At 46.0% G+C, this 24,764-nt stretch overlaps 1 protein-coding gene across 1 annotated transcript in view; it reads left to right on the plus strand.

Moving 5' to 3' along the window:
• Positions 1–24,764, plus strand: part of VPS33B (VPS33B late endosome and lysosome associated) — an 806,019-nt gene that overhangs the window by 243,358 nt on the left and 537,897 nt on the right. The window contains exons 10-12 of the mRNA XM_078683255.1: positions 2,649–2,745; positions 5,889–5,966; positions 17,314–17,387. Of these exons, the coding sequence (XP_078539381.1) occupies positions 2,649–2,745; positions 5,889–5,966; positions 17,314–17,387 (249 nt within the window). The remainder of the gene's footprint in view (positions 1–2,648; positions 2,746–5,888; positions 5,967–17,313; positions 17,388–24,764) is intronic.

The raw sequence follows: 24,764 nt of genomic DNA on the forward strand, positions 1-24,764 counted from the left end.
CATGTAAAGCAGCTAGCCCTCATTTACCTTGAGGGCCTGTTGTATCTGCTTAGGAACTTTACCATGTTAGAACCTAACTATGTCATAGAATGTAAAGGCTAGTGTTCCTGACTGGACTGTTTCCAGAGCTTTAGACCTGATTGGACGGTTGTTGCTGAATGGTTATTAATCTTGATATTAAAACCACATTTGTACTTCAATTATTGTGGAGAAGACTTCTTTATTACACTGGCTACTACTTTGGTTTCCGGTTACTAGAAGATCCACATTCAAGCTGCTTTGTATCACCCACAAAGCAATACATGGAACAGGACCACTTTTCATCAGAAATAAAATCACCAAATACATTCAATAAAGGAACCTCCAATCCAAATTGGCACCTCACCTCAAAATCCCACCATACGAGAAAAAACTATAGGTGGCACATCTATCTTTTTCTGTTCAAGCAGCCATGCTATAGACTTTATTCCCCCCCAAACAAAAGATCCACAGAAACTATCTTATCTTATCTAGAAGACTAATCAAGATTTGGCTCTTTCCTACATATCCGCCACACACAAACACAAATGTACAGCATATCCCTTTGTATATCAACATTTAATTTAATTATATGTATCTAGATATGTGTATTTCTTGATATAAATATGTATCATTTGTACTTATGTATCTATATATTTATTACTTTACTCCTACTGTAAAAAACTTTGACTCTCTCCAATGCACTACTTTATATTTCAACCTATACCTCTCCCAATCCTCTATCTCCACTCTCTAACTCATCCCAAACCTAATTCTACTACTATGATCTTCAAAATAACCCGTTCTAGACTCTACCCTTCTCTATCCTATCTTGGATCACCCCCAACCTCATTTTAATAGTATGATCTGCCAAGCATCCCTTCTAAATTCTTTCCTCACTTATCCCTCCTTTGACTCATCCAAAACCTCATCTTACTACTATGATCTCCCAATAAACACTTTCTAGTCTCTTGCCTCTTCTATCCCACCATTATCCTTTCCAATCCCACTAACAGACTCACATGTCCACCATTTTATACTAATCCACCACTAATCCTTTCCGGTTTCCGGATTAGCGTGTTACTTGCGGAAAAGCGATTCGATGCCTCATCAGAGGTAGTATGTGCTATATATATACAATTATAATGCAATACAAAAAGGGGGTTCTTGACATTTTAATACTATGATCTGCCAAGCATCCCTTCTAAATTCTTTCCTCTCTTATCCCTCCTTTGACTCATCCAAAACCTCATCTTACTACTATGATCTCCCAATAAACACTTACTAGACTCTTCCCTCTTCTATCCCCTCATTATCCTTTTCAATCCCACTAACAGACTCACATGTCCACCATTTTATACTAATCCACCACTAATCCTTTTCGGATTCCGGAGTAGCGTGTTACTTGCCGAAAAGCGATTTGATGCCTCATCAGAGGTAGTATGTGCTATATAAATACAATTATAATGCAATACAAAAAGGGTGTCCTTGACAGTGGCACTACACTAAAACAACGGAGAGTAACACATATAGGACAATGTATCGTATTGCAGCCCAAAGAAAGACGTAGTAGTCTTAGGCACACACCCATGATTCCTTCCAAAGATTGCATCACATTTTCACTTCAATCAAGTAACTGAGCGTTTGACAATCTTTCAAAATCCTTTTGGCAGGGCAAAAAGGGTTTTACAGTCTCTAGATGTCAAACAAGTACTCATGTATTAGATAGGAAGGACCGGGCCTTTACACAAGACAGAAGTTATTTGTCTCCTTTGCACTCATGCACCTTGGGAAACCTGTTGCTAAAGGGATTGTGCATGCATTCAGGTTAATACACGTGCAGACAGACAACTGATGGAGACTCCACAGCCACAACATTCAGCTAGTTAAAAAGGTGCCACCATGACCTTCCTTGGCAAAATTCCACTTTAGGATATTTGAAAGTTAGCAACGTGGTCATTTGTTCACCGAACATTACCTTGTTGACAATAATGCCTAGAAAGGAAGCCCAAGTAGGTCAACCGTTTAAAACATGAATTACTACAAATACCTCTATGTTCCTCCCCCCAGTCCTAAGAGGATGGGCTGTTGCTCTTAAGTCAGTAAAAAGCATGTGATGTACAACACGTGCTGCAAACAGAAAATGTTATTTACCTCTAGTTGGCTTTACTAAGCGTTTCATACTCAAAACACCCAAAAAACACAATTTCTTAGTGGGTAATTGTAGTAATCTACGGTGCAGTCTGTTCTGATACATTGTGGGTTTTAGCGAAGTAATTTCGAGCCATTTTTAATCCAAAACTTAAATTCTTCAGGTAAACCATGACTAATATTCCGCAACAATACAAGATGGCAAGACAGTGCACAGCCCATGAATTAACAACACGCCAGGCTGAAAGCAGTTGATGAAAGGGAAGTAACATTTTCCTTTCTAAAGGGCTTTTGTTTGGTGGAGACTATTACTTGTGCAGGTAACTCCAGGTCTACACTAGTCTTTTTCCAGCTACCTGCATATGCACTTTGAGGGATGTCCTGCAGCGGTGGAAACCTGTTTGCACACATCTCTATTCTTGACACCGAGGCTGTGCCTGTTGCTAGTACTAATTCATGTCATTTTCTTTTTTGTTTAGATGACTTACGAAGTGTGGAAAGAGCTGGCCGATGAAAATAACGGCGATGAGAAGGGAAGGCGGCCAAAAGTCGGGCACATCTTTCTAATTGATCGAGGTATTCTTTGCATTTACTGCTTGGTTTATAGAGCAGAGTCAAGTCCTGAACACTTGCATAGAAACTGGTACTGGGCATATTTTGCAGCGAAGGGTAACTGCGGTTTTATAGCGGATTTGAGGCTCCGGTTATACCTCATACTTGGTTTTCAGCAAGCAAAATATGGAAAGCATCGAGGAACACAAAATACATTATCAGCATTCATTACAGTACGCCACCTTCCACGTTGTGGTCTTCTCTTAGTATCAATGTTTCTGTCTTTGTGCCTAATTTGCAAAGATAAATGTACAGTTCTCTGTTTTGATTAGCTAGTAAGCTATTTTTTTTTCTTTAGAGACTTTCGCTGCGCCTTGCTTGTAGAACCCAATTGAATTAATTTTGTAGCGGACGCACTTGCTAAGGTATTAGTGACACATGGAATGCTGTGACCCACCTGTGCCCGCCAGCAGTGGCACGCTTCATGCTTGCTCTTCTTAAATTTTTAAGACCACTCAAATTGCAATCCCTGGTGTGTGAAATTCCTGTCTGAAGACAGTATTCACTCATCTCAAATACAGCGAGTTTATTTTTTTTGCAAAATGTTATTACCACTTTGATACATTTATAAGCACCTCTCTTTTTGAAAAGGACGAGGCCTGCATTGTACTTCTGCTGGAGCTGTGCATGGCCGCCTCTGTCAGTCCAGCGCTTTGCGCCGATAGCACTCGAGTACCTTTGCTGCATGGGTCAGTCTGTCACCACTTTCACCGGCAAAGATGTTAAGGTAGAGTTTGTGAATACGCAGATCCCTAATGTGACCCTCTTTTTCACTTTTATCCGCCGAGACTGGAAGAGCACGGTAAGGAGAATTTTTAGCAATGTTTTGCTGTATCAATGAGCAGTCAGTCAGCCAAATGATTTTTGCACACTTTGCAACGCCAGACCATATGGAAATCAGTCTTAGTCCTGCTCCAACAGGCTCAATCCAGCAGGCAATGTCCTCTCTGAACAGGGAATCATTTTGATCTCCAGTCCTCATGAGATGTAGGAGAGCACAGGCACAGAAAGCTATATGCCTTCTAAGATATGCCAGGTGTGCCATGACAGCTAAACCACAACATTGGGGCACATAGCCTCATCTTAAGCTGGATCTAAAACCAAGTATGTTCTCCTTTGTGATATTTTCACTAAGGAACTTAGTTTATGGTTGTAATGTAAATATATTTTATTACAATCACAAACAATGGGTCTGAAGCCCACTACATAATCGCCACTCTTGTACACAAAACAAGAGACATGACAACAAATAGAGTCACAAATTCTCCCACCTCTAAACCTAAAACTCTTTTGAGGGTACCAACATTTTCAAGAATTCTGTGAACCAACACAACTATACCGAGACACACCATATGAATGGTAGGGGGAAAGTGAGGAAAAAGGGTCAATAGAGGTAAAGACAATGGACACTAGAGACAACAAACACCATCACTGAAAAAGAAAGTTACAAAATGTACTTCATCTGGGTCCCCCTAATTCTGAATCACATGTGGTCTTGACAGATGAGCAGAATCAAGCAGCAGCTGCAAACTAAGATGCAGATCATCCAGCAGTCTGATAAGTGGAAGAGTACATTGCTTGGTACATTCATGTCCTGCTCTTGACTCCCCTGAGAAAGATCAGGCTTCAGTTCTCACATGGATATAGGATTTACCATCTCCTGGCACTTTCAGTTTAGCTGTTGCCCACTGAGATGCTGACAATGCCGACCATGCCAGACGCTCTAATTCCTTTCTGATGTCCCCAAAAAAATCTACTCTAGGCTTGTGTTTCAGCACAGATCTGCGAGAAGAGAAGGATGTGCAGATCCTCCTGCATTTCAACTACTTTTTTTCAAAATTGGATCACACCATCTGGGGTCCACCAACACCTTCATGACCATGTCTTTTTCATGAGTGGCAGATGAACTGGCAGACTTGAATTGTAGTCTATACATCCTTTTTTCCATGGTTGGACCAGAGTACCCCAAGGGCAATAGATGGTCCTGAAAGAAAGCCTATATCACCCTGCTTTTGTCTCCATTGCTCACTACACAAGGTCATACTAGCACTCTAATGTGGACTGCTGCCTTCACGGTTGTCCAAGCTCTCAACTCTGATGTCCAGCATCATTATGGTATTGATAGCCCAATGTCCGGAACTCCACAAGAAGTGACAAGTCTATTTCTGCAGCATCTGTTCTTCTCTCCACCACCTGCCATCTCCCTGGAGTCCACAGCCCTGACTGAAACCTCCAATGCCTCTTCACCACAAACCACAATCTGTATCATCTGTCTCAGCCTTTCCTTCAGCACTGTCCACATTATCCAATATCTTTAAAAAAAATATATTTTCTATTTTATTTTGCATGTAAACCATTGCATACAAATAATAGTTCAATAACATCAGTCACATATAAAATAGCCTTCATTATATATCTATATATATCTATATATAATATGTTTCAGATCTTGTGATAAGCGCAGATTTCCCCACCTGGCCAGTGGAATTTACAATTTTCTAAATAATGCAACTTTATATTTCCATTTTCTTTTTGGCCCTGTTAAGATTTTTCAACAGGAACATCTTAAGAAGGACAACTATAAGTATTCAATAACATGTCTGCATGAAAGAAAGCCAGTATTGTGGATTTGAGCACCGACGTTTAAAACATTTTGTTTGACAAATACACGAAGAAAGAAGAACGGAAGTCACCTCTAGAGATAGTTTTGAGGAATACACATAATATTTAATGAATTATGATTGGTTAACTGTATTTAATTGTGGTTGGTCTTTTCATTTCACTGAACTCATCTTGTGAAAGTTAGTGTTCTCAATTAGTTGTCTAACCAGAGCAGTGACCAGAGATATATTGATAATCCTCTTTTTTTTAACAAAATCACAAGTATCTTTCACTAGGTAGAAAAATCTGCACTACATAGAGGCAGAAAAAATGTGTGACTAGTGATATCAAACTGCTAAACTATTGTTAGTCAGCATTGCAAAACACGTATATGTATATTGCTTTTTTGACAATGTGTACAAATGTATGTCCAAATAAGTTCTGGTTGAGAACATGTAAGCAATTTGTATAGTACTGCATCACGATTGTTTTTTTTTCTTTTCAAGATGTGGATTATGTTACACCCCTCTGCTCCCAAGTTGTATATGAAGGATTAGTGGATGACATTTTCAGGATTAAATGCGGTATGTTGAACAACGATAAATATTGTAATTTATTTTACAGTAACGGCTGCATGAATCTTTAAAATTGTGGAATTGTGAAATATTGTGTTTTTCCCCATAAATTATTCTGAATCCCATTGCCAATAAAATAGTGGCTGAATGGATGTACCTTAGTGGGTTAAAACTGAATTTAACCAGGACAGAGTTCATCAAGGTAGTATCCGCAAAATGTACCAAATAGCTAGTCCTTGCTCTTTTTCCACATACACTGGATACACATTTGTCAATAAAGTAAAAACAAAAATACATTTTAATTGTGATGTTGAATTTATTATCCATTTACAGATTGGAGCAGTCTTTCAGTTTACTACTACAGAGTCCAACTGTGGGACATGGAAAATGCTGTAGGTGGTTTTGGTGATGACATTTCATTACGAGTGATGTAATATGTGGTGCAAATTGGGTTTATGTCCCTTTCTCTATTATTGGCAAAGAAAGGAATAGCCATGTACTGGCGAGCCCCGGAGGGGCCCCGGATGGAGGCCTGGGTTGGTGCGGTTACAAAGTGTGGTGCAGCGGAGGATGACTGGTTCCTGGCCGAGGAGGTGAAAGGAACACGTAAACACCCAATATCCATGGAATGGGCACAACTGCTACATCACTTCAAACAACAAACCACACAGGAAGGTCCTCCTGAGACGCCCCCTCCCCCGACGACACCCACAACCTAGTTACACTCGTTGGACAGGCACAACAAGCCGGATTGAACATATATCAGGGAGGGCATCACACAGGTAGCGCAACTCCTGCAACCCCATGATCACTAAGGAGTTATTACCACGTCCCCCCACACGTACAGCCCAGAACTGCCAAACTGGCCACTGACCATCAAACAGTTAACCTCCCGCCTCCACCTGCACACCCCCCTGTTGATCCCCACTCCTTGGATGATTTCGGCTATGGGACCCCATCCCCTGGGGCCTGGTCATTTAATATATAAATAAATAAATATATAAAGTGAAAGGGAGGGGACCGAGCAGCCCCCCTCCGAGGGCAATTTCGTGGCAGGGTATCCCATCCTCCACGGCCCAGCCTCCTTGTTAAAAAATAAATAAATAAATACATCAATAATGGAGTGGGTTGCGCATAGCCCTCCGATCCGGCCGATTTTGGCCCAGGGACCCCTTCCCCCAGGGCCAGGCCTCTTATGTGGGTGCCTTGTCAGGCAGAAATTATAAGCCCTGGTGCGGTGGTGGTCTCCAGGGCATTAGTAAGCCCCAGGAGGGGGTGGGTGCGCCCCCTCCGATACTTGCATAATGCCCCTGGCCCACCTGGTGGCTGATAATAAACTAAGCGCAGGATCCCGCTGAATATTTGTTTTTAAAAAAAATGCTTTTTGGGCCACAAAGCTAACTCAACTAAAGTATCACACGACCTCCTGGGGGTGGGGAGGATATACACATTTACCAAAAGAAAGGACATATAGAGTCTTCCAGTCATATTGCATACATTCTTACATTCTCTCGCCTTGTGCGACACCCCAAAGAGGCCTAGGGGACAGGATATATATATAAATATTTGAAAAAGGACTTCTCCGAAACGCGTCATGCCAATTGAAAGAAATAAAAAGCTGTTTTAAAAAAGCCCCACTGTGTCGCCTCAAATCTACTTCTACTAGAAGAAGGTTGCCTTGGAATATTTAGCGTGTCTTCACCGGCACGCGAGGATGGCCCTCCCTTAACTGTTACGGGAGTCGTTAGTGCATACGGAGACTGCCGGACTGCCTGTCACCTCGGAAACCAGCAAGTGTACGCTGCCAAATGGGAGTCCATACTAATTGGAGAGACACCGTTACTTTACCGGATCTCCGTCCCAGCTGCGACCGAGACTGAGAGGCTGGGAGTGAGGGATATAAACAGCAAAGAAAAGCCCAGAACATGTGCAATTGCTCCTACCTGGTCATGCTGCAAGTTGGGAATTCATGATGGAAACGTGAACAAAACACCAACAAACGGAACCACCAACCAGCAAGATAGCAACACTGCATGCTGGGGAATGCAGTTCCAATGGTGGAGGCTCCGGTGATTCCAGGCAACAATTTCCAGGTATCCGACTCTACTTCAGTGTTCGGACATTACTTTAGAACTTACTTGGGAGCAGGTTGCACCAGAGGCATCGATCAATACTAAGTGGCATTTGAAAAAGGACTTATACGAAACGCGTCATGCCAATTGAATGAAATAAAAAGCTGTTTTAAAAAAGCCCCGCTGTGTCGCCTCAAATCTACTTCTACTAGAAGAAGGTTGCCTTGGAATATTTAGCGTGTCTTCACCGGCGTGCGAGGATGGCCCTCCCTTAAGTGTTACGGGAGTCGTTAGTGCATACGGAGACTGCCGGACTGCTTGTCACCTCGGAAACCAGCAAGTGTACGCTGCCAAATGGGAGTCCATACTAATTGGAGAGACGCCGTTACTTTACCGGATCTCCGTCCCTGCTGCGACCGAGACTGAGAGGCTGGGAGTGAGGGCTATAAACAGCAAAGACAAGCCCAGAACATGTGCAATTGCTCCTACCTGGTCATGCTGTAAGTTGGGAATTCATGATGGAAACGTGAACAAAACACCAACAAACGGAACCACCAACCAGCAAGATAGCAACACTGCATGCTGGGGAATGCAGTTCCAATGGTGGAGGCTCCGGTGATTCCAGGCAACAATTTCCAGGTATCCGACTCTACTTCAGTGTTCGGACATTACTTTAAAACTTACTTGGGAGTAGGTTGCACCAGAGGCATCGATCAATACTAAGTGGCATTTGAAAAAGGACTTATCCGAAACGCGTCATGCCTATTGAAAGAAATAAAAAGCTGTTTTAAAAAAGCCCCGCTGTGTCGCCTCAAATCTACTTCTACTAGAAGAAGGTTGCCTTGGAATATTTAGCGTGTCTTCACCGGCACGCGAGGATGGCCCTCCCTTAAGTGTTACGGGAGTCGTTAGTGCATACGGAGACTGCCGGACTGCCTGTCACCTCGGAAACCAGCAAGTGTACGCTGCCAAATGGGAGTCCATACTAATTGGAGAGACGCCGTTACTTTACCGGATCTCCGTCCCTGCTGCGACCGAGACTGAGAGGCTGGGAGTGAGGGATATAAACAGCAAAGAAAAGCCCAGAACATGTGCAATTGCTCCTACCTGGTCATGCTGCAAGTTGGGAATTCATGATGGAAACGTGAACAAAACACCAACAAACTGAACCACGAACCAGCAAGATAGCAACACTGTATGCTGGGGAATGCAGTTCCAATGGTGGAGGCTCCGGTGATTCCAGGCAACAATTTCCAGGTATCCGACTCTACTTCAGTGTTCGGACATTACTTCAGAACTTACTTGGGAGCAGGTTGCACCAGAGGCATCGATCAATACTAAGTGGCATTTGAAAAAGGACTTATCCGAAACGCGTCATGCCAATTGAAAGAAATAAAAAGCTGTTTTAAAAAAGCCCCGCTGTGTCGCCTCAAATCTACTTCTACTAGAAGAAGGGTTGCCTTTGAATATAGATCTGATCCTGAATGAAATGGATGCAAATTTTCGACTGTGTTGCTGCTTCCCACAGAGGGCTCAACTGGAGTGTTGGGATGTTTGCGGCTCGAGTCCAGCCGCGGGATTCAAGCATGCCGCTTCAGGGCGGACCCGTGATGGCGCCACCCGGTGTCACCTTGATGGGAGGTCGGAGTCCTGTGATAAGATGACTAAACACAGCAGGATGCCCAACGCCACAGTGCATCAGCCCACAGGGGTTTTACTAACTTTTAATTTTGCTGCCACTCTGAACCTACTCACTTGAGGTATTATCATAAGCACTACAAGAACAAGAATGCCGTTTGGACACGCCCACATGGCAAGGTTCCCAGAGTGAACAGCTGCCATTGATGAAGGGATGATGATCCCGAAACTGGTCTGGCAAGATGAAGGAGAGAAGTCTGTGCCCGAGTGTGTCTCCTGCTGCATCTGATCCTGAATGAAATGGATGGAAATTTTCGACTGTGTTGCTGCTTCCCACAGAGGGCTCAACTGGAGTGTTGGGATATATATATATATATATATATATATATATATATATATATATATATATATATATATATATATATATATATACACATTTCCTACTTTAATAGATTATTTAATATATTTAGTATCTTTTTGTTTAAGAATTCAACTACAGTGCAGTTCTTTTCCAGCATTCTCCCTCATGTACTCTTTTCCCCCCACTGCACTGTTCCTCTACATGTGTGCTTCTCCCTTGCTACTTTTTTGTTGTCCCTGTGTTTATCATCACCCAGTTCCATGTTACTGTAAAGGGGGGTCAGGAATGGACTGGACACGGGGTCTTGGTAACGAGGGTTTTATTTTAACATAAAGTTTCTTTTTGCGTAAAGTGAGTCTTTCTCTTGCAAAACCGGCAGGATCCGTGGTGCTGACTGTGGAGGGGTGTTCTTTCCTCTATAGCGTCTCAGGTCAGGATAGCGCTTCTTCCCAAGGCACCTCTCGCGCCAGTTTTACCGGAAACAAAACACAGAAAAGGACCAATTACTGCCACGTCCTATACTTTTCTTTTCCGGGGTACCAGGGAGTGAGGGACACCTTCCAGTGTTCTAGTTGTTAACTGCGGCTAAGTGACAGGCGTGAGGGAGGGTATTTTACCACGGGGAGGGTAGTGCAGGAAACTAAAGGGTTGAGATTCTTTTTACCGCGGGTGAATGTCCCCGCCTTCCCACCCAGTTCGAGAATCGATCCCGTACCTGTCGTAGCCACACTCCTCCCTCGGGAGTGCGGCACGGCGCTGCGCGGTCTCGTTGGCCTCCTGGCACGTCTTCTTCGGACAGAGCCTCTTCTCTCCCAGCCTCGTCTGCTTCTCGTCCTGGCGTCGCGTTCTCCTCCTCTCTCCGGCGTTCTTCCTCCTCGCGGCCTCCTCCCGAGTCGGTGACGTCACACCCCGACCTCCAAGTTTCCGGGGATTTATCCAATGCGATGAAGGATACGTCACGATGGGCAGTCCCGGCGTCCTGTTCCGTCGGCCAGTTAAAGGGGCCGTGTTGTATTTCTTGCGACGGGCTCCCCCAGGCAAAAGGATCGTCCTGTGAAGAAGGAGCAACCATATCCTCGTCATGAACAGACCACCAGGAAACTTCTCTGCCGCCCTTACTGTTGGGAACTGTCCCGGTCACCTCGCTACAGTTACTCTCTGTGATCATTTTGCTCCACGACCGAACTGCACCCTTTGTCTTCTTTTCTCCCTCTTGCACCCAACCAAACTGCACCCTCTGTCTTCTTTCCCCCTCTTGCACCTGATCAAACTGAACCTTCTTTCTTCCCCCCTTTCTCCCCCCCTCTTGCACCCTGTTTGTTGCTTCCTCTCACCCACAACCACCTTGTTGCTTAGAAGCACCTCCTGTCCTCTTTTTCTACGTACTCTGTGTGCTTTGCTTCCCCCAGCCCCTTCCTTACCTATCCTCTGTGTTGCTTGGACCTCCTTCCCCCAGCTTCCCTGTTTCTTAGCCCCATGCTGCTTCCTCCCCACCCACCTACTCTCCCTCCCTCTCTTTCTCGCTCACTCCCTCCAGGAGCATCCCTTGCTCTCCCACGCGCCTCTTTTATTTTAGAGCGAGCCTAGCATGCGATGCTCTAGGAGAAGGCCTTTTGGAATCACTTCAAACTTTCTGCAAACTCGTGCATGTGGTGTTCAATTTTCCACACATGCTATTGGCCTCTGCATGTGGCTTTCAAAAATGAAAGCACGCAATTGGCCAAAGACGGGTGCATGTCCCGCCTTTTCTGAAAATGTTTACTCCCACAGCGTTAGCTGTTGGGCGCGAGCAGCGGCGCGCAGCGTGCCGTCTGTTGTGGATCATGTTTCATTTCAAGACCTCGCAGCTTTCCTTACAAGGTGCGTCCCCTCCACCCCGGCCAAGGGACAGACCCCACCACCACAAGAGTGCACGCTTCTTTTCCAGCACTTGCATTCATGACAATAAGGTACTAACAAGGTACGTCCCCTCCACCCCAGCCAAGGGACAGACCACATCGCCACAAGAGTGTGCGCTTCTTTTTCCAGCACTTGCATTTTATCTATGTCAGCACTCTCTTCCTGCACTGTTATCTTTGTATTAGTATGTTATTGTCAAGACATTTGCTGTACTCTGTAGTTGCCTTCTATAGTCACTTCTTTTTCGGTACCATCTTAAAAATTGCCCGCACCTTTAACATTAGTGTTTTTCCATCACCGTATTGCGCGCTTCCTCTGTGCAGCTGTGCTGCGTGCTACCTTTGACATCTCTGCATAGTGCACAGCTGTGGTGCGTGTTTTCTTCCCCCACATTGCTTTTGGTGCTCGCTCGATTCAGGGGCGTAACGCAGGCCCATACTGGGGGCTTAATTTGAGCGTGTGTCTGCCAAGGTGCACATGGGCACTTAATTATTGGCACTTGCTTTTTGTGCGTCCTTGCGGGCACCAGCTGCTAAATAATGCCTCTGCTTAGCTGTGGTGCGTACTACGTTTCACATCTTTGCAAAGTGTACAGCTGTGGTGCGTGCGTCCTTTCCCCCCATTGCACAGTATACAGCTTAAAAATGGACCGCACCTTTTAACATTCATGATTTTTCATCCCCATGGTGCGTGCTTCCTTTAACATCTCTGTGCAGCTGTGGTGCGTGCTACCTTTGACATCTCTGCACAGTGCACAGCTGTGGTGAGTGCTTCTTTTTCCCCATTGCACAGTACACAGCTGTGGCGAGTGCTTCCTTTCAACCCACTGCACAGTAGTGGTGCATGCTTCCTTTCACAACACTGCACAGTGCAGATATGTGGTGTGTGCCTCCTTTCACCCCAGTGCACAGCTGTGGTGTGTGCTTCCTTTCACCCCACTGCACAGCTGTGGTGTGTGTTTCCTTCACCCCACTGCACGAGCCCCCTCCATCACACCCACGTGGTTCTCTCGTTTTCTGTTTAATAAACAAATTTCACTCACAGATGCCCAAATTTCCGATGTTAGCATTTATGAACTCACTGGGCTTTGCAGGTTTTCTTACAAGGTGCATCCCCTCCACCCCAGCCGAGGGACAGACCCCAGTGCCATAAGCTGGATTATAAAACGCCCTGACAGAAGCACTAAGGCGCTGGACCTTGCAGCTTTCCTTACAAGGCGCGTCCTCTCTACCCCGTCCGAGGGACAAACTCCTCCGCCACAAGCTGCTGTGCTAGTATGATAATATTATTAATTTTTATTATTCCTAGCAACTTTGGCATTGACATTATTGCCCTTTATTAAACTATTTGTTCGTTTTTAAATCATCAGCAGCAACATTTGTGCCCCTGTGCTTCCCAGACAGGAAGCACAACAGTACCGCCACTGTAACAGGAGGCATACCCACCACCCCTCCCACACTTCCAACAGACAGCTCTACAGTAAACAGTCTGTGTATTGTTTCTTATCGCTGCAATTTATCTCCCTTCACTGGCTTCTCACCCGCCCCCTTCACTCTTCCCGCTTTCCCTCCCACTGTCTCCTTCCCGCGATTGGTGCAACAGACGTGTTTAGGCTCTGTTAATCTGCAGGAACGTTAATACCCTTACAGGCCCACGCTGCCACCGTTATTTTATTTTTCAGCTACACTGATTATATTGATATGCCAAAACCATCCAAACATCCAACAAGGTGCCTACTATACAAAATAAAGGACACGGAGCATTAAAAGATGTTTTGTTTTTGGGAATATTGTTAAATAAAGAGTTTTCTGTGGGAGGCCTGCACACGGGGACAGTTCAGAAAGCCAGCACATTTCACTCTACAGGAGGCCTACAGATCAGCCGATGCGTACCAGGCGTCCCTTGTATTACAGCTCCTTTGAGTGTGTTTGTGTGTGTATTAGTCCAGGCGCTTGGGGCTTGCTTGATCCAGGGCCGTAACGCAGGCCCCTGCTGGGGGCTTAATTTGAGGTAGTGTTGCCTTTGCGCACATGGACATTTAATTATTAGCAATTGCTTTTTGTGCGTGCTTGTTGGCACCGGCTGCTAAATAATGCCTCTAAGCAGCTGTGGTGCGTGCTACCTTAGACGTGTCTTTACAGTGCACAGCTGTGGTGCGTGCTTCCTTTCCCCCATTGCACAGTACACAGCTTCAAAATTGACCTCACCTTTTAACATGCGCGTTTTTTCAGCACCGCGGTGCACGCCTACTTTTACACATCTGCGCAGCTGTGGTGCATGCTACCTTTGACATCTCTACACAGTGCACAGCTGTGGTGCATGCTTCCTTTCACATTACTCTTCGGACTCGCTCGATCCAGGGGTGTAACGCAGGACCTTGCCGGGGGCCTAATTTGAACCAGTGTCTGCCGGTGCGCACATGGGCACTTAATTATTAGAACTTGCTTTTTGTGCGTACTTGCTGGCACCGGCTGCTAAATAATGCCTCTGCGCAGCTGTGGTGCGTGCTACCTTTTACATCTCTGCACAGTGCACAACCATGGTGCGTGCTTCCTTTTCTCCTATTGCACAGTACATAGTTTAAAAATTGACCAAACCTTTTAACATTTGCATTTTTTCAGCACCGTGGTGCGCGCTTCCTTTCACACATCTGCGCAGCTGTGCTGGGTGCTACCTTTGACATCTCTGCACAGTACACAGCTGTGGTGCGTGCTTCCTTTCCCCCATTGCTCAGTACACAGCTTTAAAGTCGAACGCACCTTTTAACATTTGCGTTTTTTCATCACCCTTGTCGTGCTTCCTTTCACATCTCTGCGCAGCTGTGGTGTGTGCTACCGTTGACATCTTTGTACAATGCACAGCTGTGGTGCGTGCTTCCTTTCCCCATTGCACAGTACACAGCTATGGCGAGTGCTTCCTTTCCCCCATTGCACAGTACACAGCTGTGGCGAGTGCTTCCTTTCACCCCACTGCACAGTGCAGATATGTGATGTGTGCCTCTTTTCACCCCAGTGCACAGCTGTGGTGCGTGCTTCATTTCACCTTATTGCACATTTCACAGCTGTGGTGCGTGCTTCCTTTCATCCTACTAGGAGGAAGGGGTCCCAGTGTAAGCAAAAATTACTGTAAATTCATCACAAACTGATACTCATAGAACAATCAATGTATCCACACTGTTTAATTATTTAATAACCGACATCGACATTCCAACTAGTTGACAAGTATTCGCGATGTAATCTCCAAGTGACGCCACCAGTGATCACGGTGTGATTCTGGACCTACAGGTTGCCTGCCCCCCCACCTATCCCCCAATTGTCCTGAAGAAGACCCCACAGCAAGGGCACCACATATCCCTGCGCACACTTGAGGGTCGAAACGTCGACAACCACCTTGTTTTGCGACAACTTCATGCCATTATTGTTACATATATTGTACTATTTGAAGTATGTCTTTTTGTTGAAATGCTGGAACCTTTGGTCTTTTTGTTTTGCATTCAAATTCGCCAAGACAATATTGTTAACTAATTGATTTTAATGTCACCAACTTTCTTTATTCTCACATCCTCACTTGATCTTCCCCCTCTTTCCTGCTCCATTGGGCACTTAGCAACTACTATTCTTTATGAATTTGTTATGTATAATTAATATACTTCATCCCATTGATAATTAAACAGTGTGGATACATTGATTGTTCTATGAGTATCAGTTTGTGACGAATTTAGAGTAATTTTTGCTTACACTGGGACCCCTTCCTCCTAGTACTATTTGAACCCAGGTCCCAGTGACTGTGTTTGGGTATACCCCCTTATTTATACTCTCCTTTCATCCTACTGCACAGTGCACAGTTTAAAAATTGACGCGTCTTTTAACATTCACGTTTTTTCCGCACTGTGGTGTGCACTTCCTTTCACACTTATGCGCAGCTGTGGTGCGTGCTACCTTTGACATCTCTGCACAGTGCACAGCTGTGGTGCTTGCTTCCTTTCCCCTTATTGCACAGTACACAGCTTAAAAATGGACCACACCTCCTAAAATTCGCGTTTTTTCGTCACTCAGCACCACCTCAGCATCACTCAGTACCACCTATGTATCATTCAGCATCACATAAGCATCACCTCGGAATCTGCGCACCACCACTTCAGCATCACCTCAATATCATTCCGGATCACCTGAGCATCACCTCGGCCACTACTCACAACCACTTCAGCATCACTCCACACCACTTTAGTATGGCATAAGAATTTGACATCTATTAATTCTCCACAAATAACCCTCCACTACTCCTATCTAATTAAAATACTATTTCACAACATCCTCCCTCCCGTTGTTTATATCCTACATCTACCAATAACAACTATAACAAAAATTTATTACAACAAGCAAGGAAAAATTGACAGCATTGCATAAACAAACTAGAAAACATTTTTTGTATTAATTTTGGATTTTAATACAATACTTCAGTTGTATATAATGTTTTTTCGGTTAGATATAAGGTGACAGAAATAGTTATAACACTTTTTTTATTATAACTTATACATTTTCAACATGCTGCACAACATTCACAATGCTCTACAACACATATTAAAAACGTTAACAAAGCCAATACCTCTGTCTAAACACTTATAATGCCCCAAAGGCGAAACCTATTGGCTATGCCAATACTTGTTCTTTTTGGTTACTGATCTAAAAATGAAAAAAAAGAAAAAGTGCTTGCTTCATTTTGTAGGCGCTTACAAGCTTCGCACATGCTGCTATAAAATTATGTCTGGCTGCGTTGCAGAATTTAGAGCCATGCTGCATAGCGTCTTGGATGTTGTGCAGCATGACTAGAAAAATTAATTGGCAAAGCCAAAATATCTCAAAGGTGAGACCTATTGGCTTTGCAAGTGCTTGTTTTTAATGTGGCTCTCTGCTGTATAAAGTATATGTACCAGTAGGTATTGCTATAATCAGGGCCTAATGCCTGAAAAGATGGCTCTGTAAGTTCAGTAAGATTTTATTTGTGTCTTGTGTATATTTTCCAGATTTGTTCATTGTATTTCTCATTATTCAAGTTTTGCACTTCATTCCTTGATGTGATCATGCCCAATTAGGCACAGGTCTGCATTAATCTGTTTTTCAGATTTCTGAAATTCTCAGGAATTTAGGAAAAAGTCATTAGTTACTCTGATTTCACAACCTTTGCGGCAGTATTGATGTTGCTCAAAAGTAGACATAATGCTCTTTTCAGACATGAAAACCTTTGGAATGTAGGAGCTGACGTTCACACCATTATATAGTTGTTGCTGTGTTACTTAAAGTGGAATTTGAGCTAAACAGCATTGTCTCAATATTTGAGCTAAACATATTTGAAGAATGATTTTAATAATTGTGAAATCTCTCCCCAGGAAGCGTGGAGTTTGGCCCTGATATCACTTCTTCTGAAAGGAGTGTAAAAGTTCTGTTAAACTCACAGGACAAGGTGAGTTGCTGAAAGTCAGTGCTGATAAGTGATGGCAGTATTGACTAAAATGATCTCTTCATTATCTCCTCCCTGTTCTAAGTAAACCTTCTCTACTGTGCACACTCTGTTGTCTATTTTCCCAAATGTTTTATTTGGTAACCTTACCAGGGTGCTCGTGTTCTTGATATGAAGGTTTATGAGAAATTGTGAAATTCTGATGTAGTAATGATAGTGTGTTTCTTATGTTACACATACAGTAAATTAAATGTGGTTGCCATGCGACAAGAGCATGCATGTTTAAATACGCCTTTTATAGATGGTGCCATTTAGGATCTGTAAAGTGCACCAAGGAACCACTTACTCACAGGTGATCATTAGCTGCACAAGAAAAATAAAAGGTACAGTAGTCTTAGGGATTTATGCTTGAGTAGACTTTCACCACTAGTTTTTCCCAGCTGCACCCGAACACTGCTAACAAGGGGCTGTTCAGACCAAGGGAATTCCTTTAGTTATGAAAACAGAGACTTAAACAAAATGGAGCATATCCTTGATGCTGTAACTTGATTTCAGGGCAACCCTGTTCCACACTTTAAATCAATCTGTAGAACTACTTGTTCCACTACTTGCAGAGCTGTCAAAATATTGATAGGGCGAAAGTTAAAAAAAGGCAGTGCGTATAATTGAGTAGGTGCATTGTGTGTAGGAGGGCATTGATGAAGTGAAGAAATTGCAAGCGGGGGGGCGTGGCTACGGAGGCGACCAAGATGGTCCGGCGTTTCCAGCAGCCCTTTCATGGCGTAGAACGAGGGGAACCACGTGCTACCTTCTCCCCCTTCTGCGGGGAGAGCTCGACTGCCGGAGGATGTCTGATTGGTGCGGCTGCGGCACTCCTGAGGACGGCGGTCGGGCCTGATGATACCGGGCCTGCATTGAGATACTGCCGGCATCGCACTGGGGCCGTAGGAGCCGGGGTAAGCCTTCGCCTGTTGCTCTGCCCGCAGGCGAGCCTCGTCCTGCCCACCGCTGCTCTGGGGACTGTCCCTGCACCCTGTCTCCCGGCTGCCCCCCCCTGCTGGGCCCCTGCAACCGTTGTGGCGGTGATGGCCTTCGGGCCTGCAGCGTTTTTCGAAGCCGGGCCCACAGTAGGTTAGGAGGCCAGCCTGAAGTGCGTGTGGTGCGGTTCTGGCGTCCTGGGGTGGCGGGGTGGCGGCGGTGGGTCGGTGGGGTTAGGGCGATGGTTCTTTTCCCCCCTTTCGACTCTTTGACCGGTGGGGGATATTTGGCTCCGTTTCCCACCCTCCTCCTGTCCCGAGCCCTCCCTCGGCAGCGCCTAAGCGTCTGGCTCGCCCAGCAGTGCAAACTGCGACAATCCTGCCTAACCTACCAGCTTCCCCTGGAGGGGCCACCCTGTGGGCTGCTCTTTCACAACACATTGGCACCTGGTTGTCTCCTGTTCGTGGCCTGCCGCAGTGGACCTGCACCTACCATCTCTTTGGGGTCCCTCACTGGCGCAGTGACTCTGGTTGGCGCTGTGCGGCCCTTGATGGCCTCCTTGTCCTGGTGGCGCCCCGGCTGGACCTGGCGCGTTGGGCACCCTGTGATCCGGGTTGATTCACACAACCGTGCCCGGTACTGCCCTTCTACATCCTCCCTATAACCCGGGGGCTCGACACAGCTCCAGTTGACCGGTTCATTTATACGCCTGCACGCCACAAACCTCGTCGCCCTCCCTGGGCACCAGCTCACTTTCCACAATGGTTAAAAAGGACCCAAGACAGCCTAAACACCAATTTGAAAAGCCTCCGGATACCTTGGCGGACCCTGCTGAGGCCCCAGCTGTTGTGGCGGCCCCTCCTGCGGAGGAGTCCGACTCGAACTCACTGGCTGCCGCCATGATAGCCAAAATGAGATCTGGCTTCAAAGCCCTGGACGCCCGCTTTGATGACCTCGATAAGAAATTGGCCAACATGAACGCAAAAATCCAGGGTCACGACCGCAGGCTTGATGTGGTGGAGTCCAGGGTTTCTGACCTAGAGGACGGCGCCTCTTCTTCACTGAAACAGCTGGAAAGAGTCGAGAAGATCCTTAAAGACATGGCTGTGAAGAACGAAGATTTGGAGGCAAGGGGACGCTGCAACAACATACGCCTTCTTGGCGTAACGGAGACGACGCCCACTGGTCGACTGGACATGTTTGTGGAACAGCTCTTGTCGGACCTCTTTGGTAGGGAAACCTTTACCCAGGGCTTCGTGGTTGAACGAGGGCATCGGTCCCTGGGCCCTCGCCCCAAGCCGGGCCTGCCCCCTAGGCCGATTATTTCAAGGCTTATGAACTTTCGCGATCGGGACATGGCCCTTTGAGCGGCCCGTGAGAAGGGCGACATCATGGCAGGGCAACAAACTGTCCTTCTTCCCGGACTTTACGATCATAGTGCAGGAAGCTAGGCGAAAGTATCAGAGCATCAAGGCCATGCTGAGAAATCTGGGACTCCGTTATGGTATGCTCTACCTGGCCCGACTCAGGGTGGACATTGATGGCAAATCAAGACTTTTTGACACCCCACACGCCGCACAGGAATTCTTCCGCAACTTCAAGCATAACAAAAGTGGTTCGCCCGGTGGCTCACGACCACACTCCCCTCCACAGCAGTCCTCGCAATCCAGCGTGGACCTCTTTTCCCAGTCCGGGAGTGCCTGAATAACTGTTTTGTTCTGTTCCTTGGTTCACAATATGACTGGTGGTTATCGCTCGTTCGAATGCATATTTACCATTCTTCTGTCTTACTTATTTGAATGCTGGCGGCCCGACTGGCGTGGTGTTGCCATGCCCCATGGTGAATACCTCCATGGTTTGTTTTTGTGGGAACGGTACTTGGGTATTCCTCCTTCTGGGTAGGGAGAGGGTGGGTGGCGGGCGGGAGTTTTTTTTTTCATTTTTATTTTTGTTGATTATTGCAGTTTACAAAGTATGAGAACGTTTTTGAATGCTATGGTTTGCCGATACTTTGACTCGATTTATAGGACATTGCTGATATGGGTGTGCTAGGAAATGTGCCCGGTCCCTCCGGACTGTCATTGTTGACTTGGAATGTGCGGGCCTGAACGATAATTGAAAACGGAGACAAGTCCTGAACTATGTGGCACGTCATAAGATAGACATACTTTTTATGCAGGAAACTCATTTGGCAGACGCCATGGCTGGTGGCCTGCCAACGGGATGGGGCCCGCATAGATATTTCTCCAGTTATAGCTCGTATTCAAGAGGGGTGGCTATCCTTGTACATAAACGCATCCAATTCGCACACTTTGCCACAAAGTGCGACCCTGAAGGTCGTATTTTGATCGTCACTGGTCAGCTGTTGGGTCATAGGATGTCATTGATCTGTGTCTACGGCCCGAACACTGACACTCCCTCTTTTTATCAATCCCTTTCTACCCACCTCTTTGCTATTGACACTGGGCTCTTGATTATTGGCGGGGACTTTAACCTTCTCATGGATCATGATAGAGACAGCACCGCTTCCACCCCTGATTCCAAACCCCATTCCCGCCAGGCCCTTCGGGAGATCTGCACACATTATTCCCTTGTAGACGTTGAGGCACATTTACACTCTGTCAGCCCTTTTTTCACTCACCACTCTGGGTTCCACAACACATGGACCAGACTAGATTACTGGCTAGTCTCTCCTGTGATTGCTAGCTGGTTGGGATCAGTCCACACTCTCCCCCGCACTCTCTCTGATCACTGCCCGGTTATTCTCCAACTGTTTATCCCAAGGGAGGGGGGTTATGAGAGGTGTTGGCGTTTCCCTGGATGGGCGTTACTGGACCCCGTCTTCACCGAGGAGGTGCAACAGGCTGTCGAGGAATACTTTGATTTGAACCCTGGCTCCGTTGATACATGGGCGGTCCTGTGGGAGGGCTTTAAGGCATATATCAGAGAGGTGTGCATTTCAAAACACGCAGGGATCCTCCGAGACCTGCGCTCCACCTTAGACAAGATTTAAGAAGAAATTGCCGCCGCTGACCACAAACTACTTACTGCCTCCTCAGATGCCCTGTCCGCCACTCGTTTAGCGCTTTATATTAAGTTCTGTGACGCGGCGGATAGGGAACTCGCCTTTCTTAATAAACACTGTGTGGCACGGCGTTATGGAGAGGGCGAACGCCCTGGTCGCCTATTAGTGAACACTCTGCGCCCTCCTACAGCCTCAACTTGCATCATCTCCATGTCGGGTCCAGACGGCTCCCCAATACAGTCTACCCCAGCGGTCTGTGAGCTCTTCCTCACGTACTACAAGACCCTTTACACCTCACTCCTCTCCGGGAATCGGGCCGACCAAGAAGAGTATCTATCGGAGGTGGCCCTTGTGTATCTAGAGCGTTACATGCAAGAGTTCCTTCTAGCCCCTATTACAGCAGATAGCATCATAGAGGCCATTGATGCCTTGGGTGGTTCTTCGGCCCCCGGACTAGACGGCTTCTCGGCCGACTTTTATAAAACATATAAAGACCTTCTAGTGCCTCGTCTGGTTGAGGTCTATGCGGAAGCCTTGGATGTGGGCATCCTCCCCCCGCCGTTTCGTGAAGCGGTGATAATTCTATTGCCTAAACCAGGGAAAGACCCCATGCTCTGTGGTTCATATAGACCGCTGTCACTGCTGAACACGGACTACAAAATCCTAGCCAAAGTGATAGCAATCAGGCTGTCGCTTCTGATGGAAATTATCACCTCTCCTGTGCAATCGGGTTTTGTTCCGCATAGGTACACATCCCTTAACCTCCGCACCTTATTTACGGTCTTACACCGTATTGCCCCCTTTACTCCAGCCGCGGCAATTTTATTGGATGCAGAGAAAGCATTTGATTCTCTGGAATGGCCCTTCTTCCTTTCTGTCATGCGCCGTATGGGCATGCCGGAGTGCTTTATTTCAACTGTTGCCCTTTTGTATACCAGGCCCTCCGCCCAACTGCGACTTAATGGTGTATTGTCAGATCCTTTCCCTCTATCGAGGGGCACGAGACAGGGTTGCCCCCTTTCCCCACTATTGTTTATTTTAGCTCTCGATCCCTTGGCCCGGCAGTTCCAGGAGAACCACCTCCAGCGCGGGTTACAGTTTCGAACTGGCCCTTTATTGATGTCCATGTACGCAGACGACATGATACTATATGTCAGGCACCCCCACTGTAATCTGTCCCCATTAATACGGGAAATTATACGTTTCGGAGCATTCTCAGGACTAAATATTAACTGGCACAAATCTGTCATTTTTCCACTTACTACCAGCACTACACCCTGGTCTTTTGACTTTCCGCAGGAATGGTGCGATGACAAATATTTAGGAATACACATCCATCTAGACACTGCATCGATGATACGCCTCAACTATGTCTCTGCAGTCTCCGTGTTGGAAACACAGATTAACCGCTGGATTAATCTACCCCTCTTCATGGCGGGAAGAGTTGCGATTATTAAAATGGTGATGCTTCCACGTTTTTTATACTATTTTAATAACATACCGGTTCCCCTAACCAAAACCTTTTTCAAACAACTTCGCTCACTTCTGCTCCGATTGGTCTGGGGTGACCGCACGCCACGTGTCAGCTGGAGAGTCTTGACCATGGCGACAGACAAGGGTGGGCAGGGTGTACCGGACTTCTACTTGTATTATTTACTTGCCCAATGTGCCTATGCCTATTCTTGGTTCCACCCGGACGCACGTATTCCATACTTACGTCCAGAGGCAGATTTGGTTCTCCCTAGACAGCTTCTCACACTCCTCCCCACTGGCTTCCCTCGAGACCCGCGCGATATACAAACCGTATCCACCACATGCTGGGCCTGGATTAAACTGCGTAAACTTTTAGGGCTCGATGTGCTTTACTCTCCGGTATTGCCCCTTCCCAATGCCTCCCTTCTTCCCATTACAGAGGAGACGTTGGTAAAACACACCTTGCAAAAATGTACTATCAGCACCCTCGGGGATCTTTTCCCCGATGGTCACGTATTCTCTGTGACAGAGGAAGCCCGATTTACTGACCGCTCCTTTATGGACACATTTATCCTCACCCGGCTTCGTTCAGCATTGAGGGCATGTTTCCCCTCCTTTCCTCTAGCACCCGAGGAGGTCCCCCCTCTTACGTTAGTGATACAGAGTCCATCCAACACGCACCTGATCTCCAAGTTATATAAGCAATGCGTTGCACTTAAACCTAGTGATGACTCCAAACTCAGGGCCGAATGGGAGAGTGACCTGGGCGGTTCTATTTCGGATGAGCAATGGGCATATTGTTGTAAGGCCACGACGGATGTCTCCCTGAATAGTCGGCATAAGTTGCTACAGTTTAAATTTCTCCGGCGGATGTATTTCACCACGGCTCGTGCACATAGAATAGACGACTCCCTACCTCACCACTGCCGGAAATGTCTTTCCCCTTTTGCAGATTTCGCACATTTAACATGGACGTGCCCCAAGAAACATCAATACTGGTTAGACGTTCACTCTACATTGGGGGATATACTCTCTATGCCACTCCTGCCTACTCCTGATATTGCACTGCTGGGATATGTCATAAATTTCCCTAGGAACATTCGTAAATTGGCAGTGCTTGGCTTTATGTTGGCCAAGAGGGAAAAGCATTGCTCTGGGGTAGTAGAAGGGTCCCCACTCTCCGATCATGGTTAAACAGTTTAGCATTTTGTAATACAAACTGCGAGGAGTTCAGCGCTTTACTCCCCCCCCCACCTCCAGACCTATTGATATATGGGACCCCTATCGAGACTACCTCTCCCGGCAACGAGTGGCCCAGGAGGCCCTGACACAATCCAGCATCACCCCGACCGGGGTGGGTTGAATCCCTTCAATCTCCGCATTTGGGCAGTACGGTGCCGGTGTTTGCATCACTATTTAGCTGTTTTCCTTCTGTTGGCATTATTCAATATACGTAATTGTGTCATTGGAGTGATGGCCGCTCGGTAGGATGTCTTTGATATAATTCAATGTTGAGATATCGTGGTATTCTCTTTTAAGGTTTCACTTTGATATTTGTCATTTCTGTTCATATTTCATGGATATGCTTTGCTGCATTATTGTTATTGTCATTATTCGATATTACTTTGCACTGCTGTTGTTTGATTATGCTTTTATTGTTTTTATTATGTTTATTTTATTATGTCCCTGCATTATTTTCACTTTTTTTGTCATTCATACTCCTGTGAAACTTTAAATAAAGGTTTAAAAAAAAAAAAGAATTTGCACGCAGGTATGTGCAGGACAGGGTGAAAACAATTTAACCAGGACAGAGTTCCCTAGAGTGAAAAGAGCATGCTGAAGAGGAAAGAGAAGACGTATAAGATATGCAGATGGAGTGTTTAAGAAGGTTGTTGAAAGAAAAA

The sequence above is a fragment of the Lissotriton helveticus genome, chromosome 3_1 (genome assembly GCF_964261635.1).
Source record: "Lissotriton helveticus chromosome 3_1, aLisHel1.1, whole genome shotgun sequence".
Classification (NCBI taxonomy): domain Eukaryota; kingdom Metazoa; phylum Chordata; class Amphibia; order Caudata; family Salamandridae; genus Lissotriton; species Lissotriton helveticus.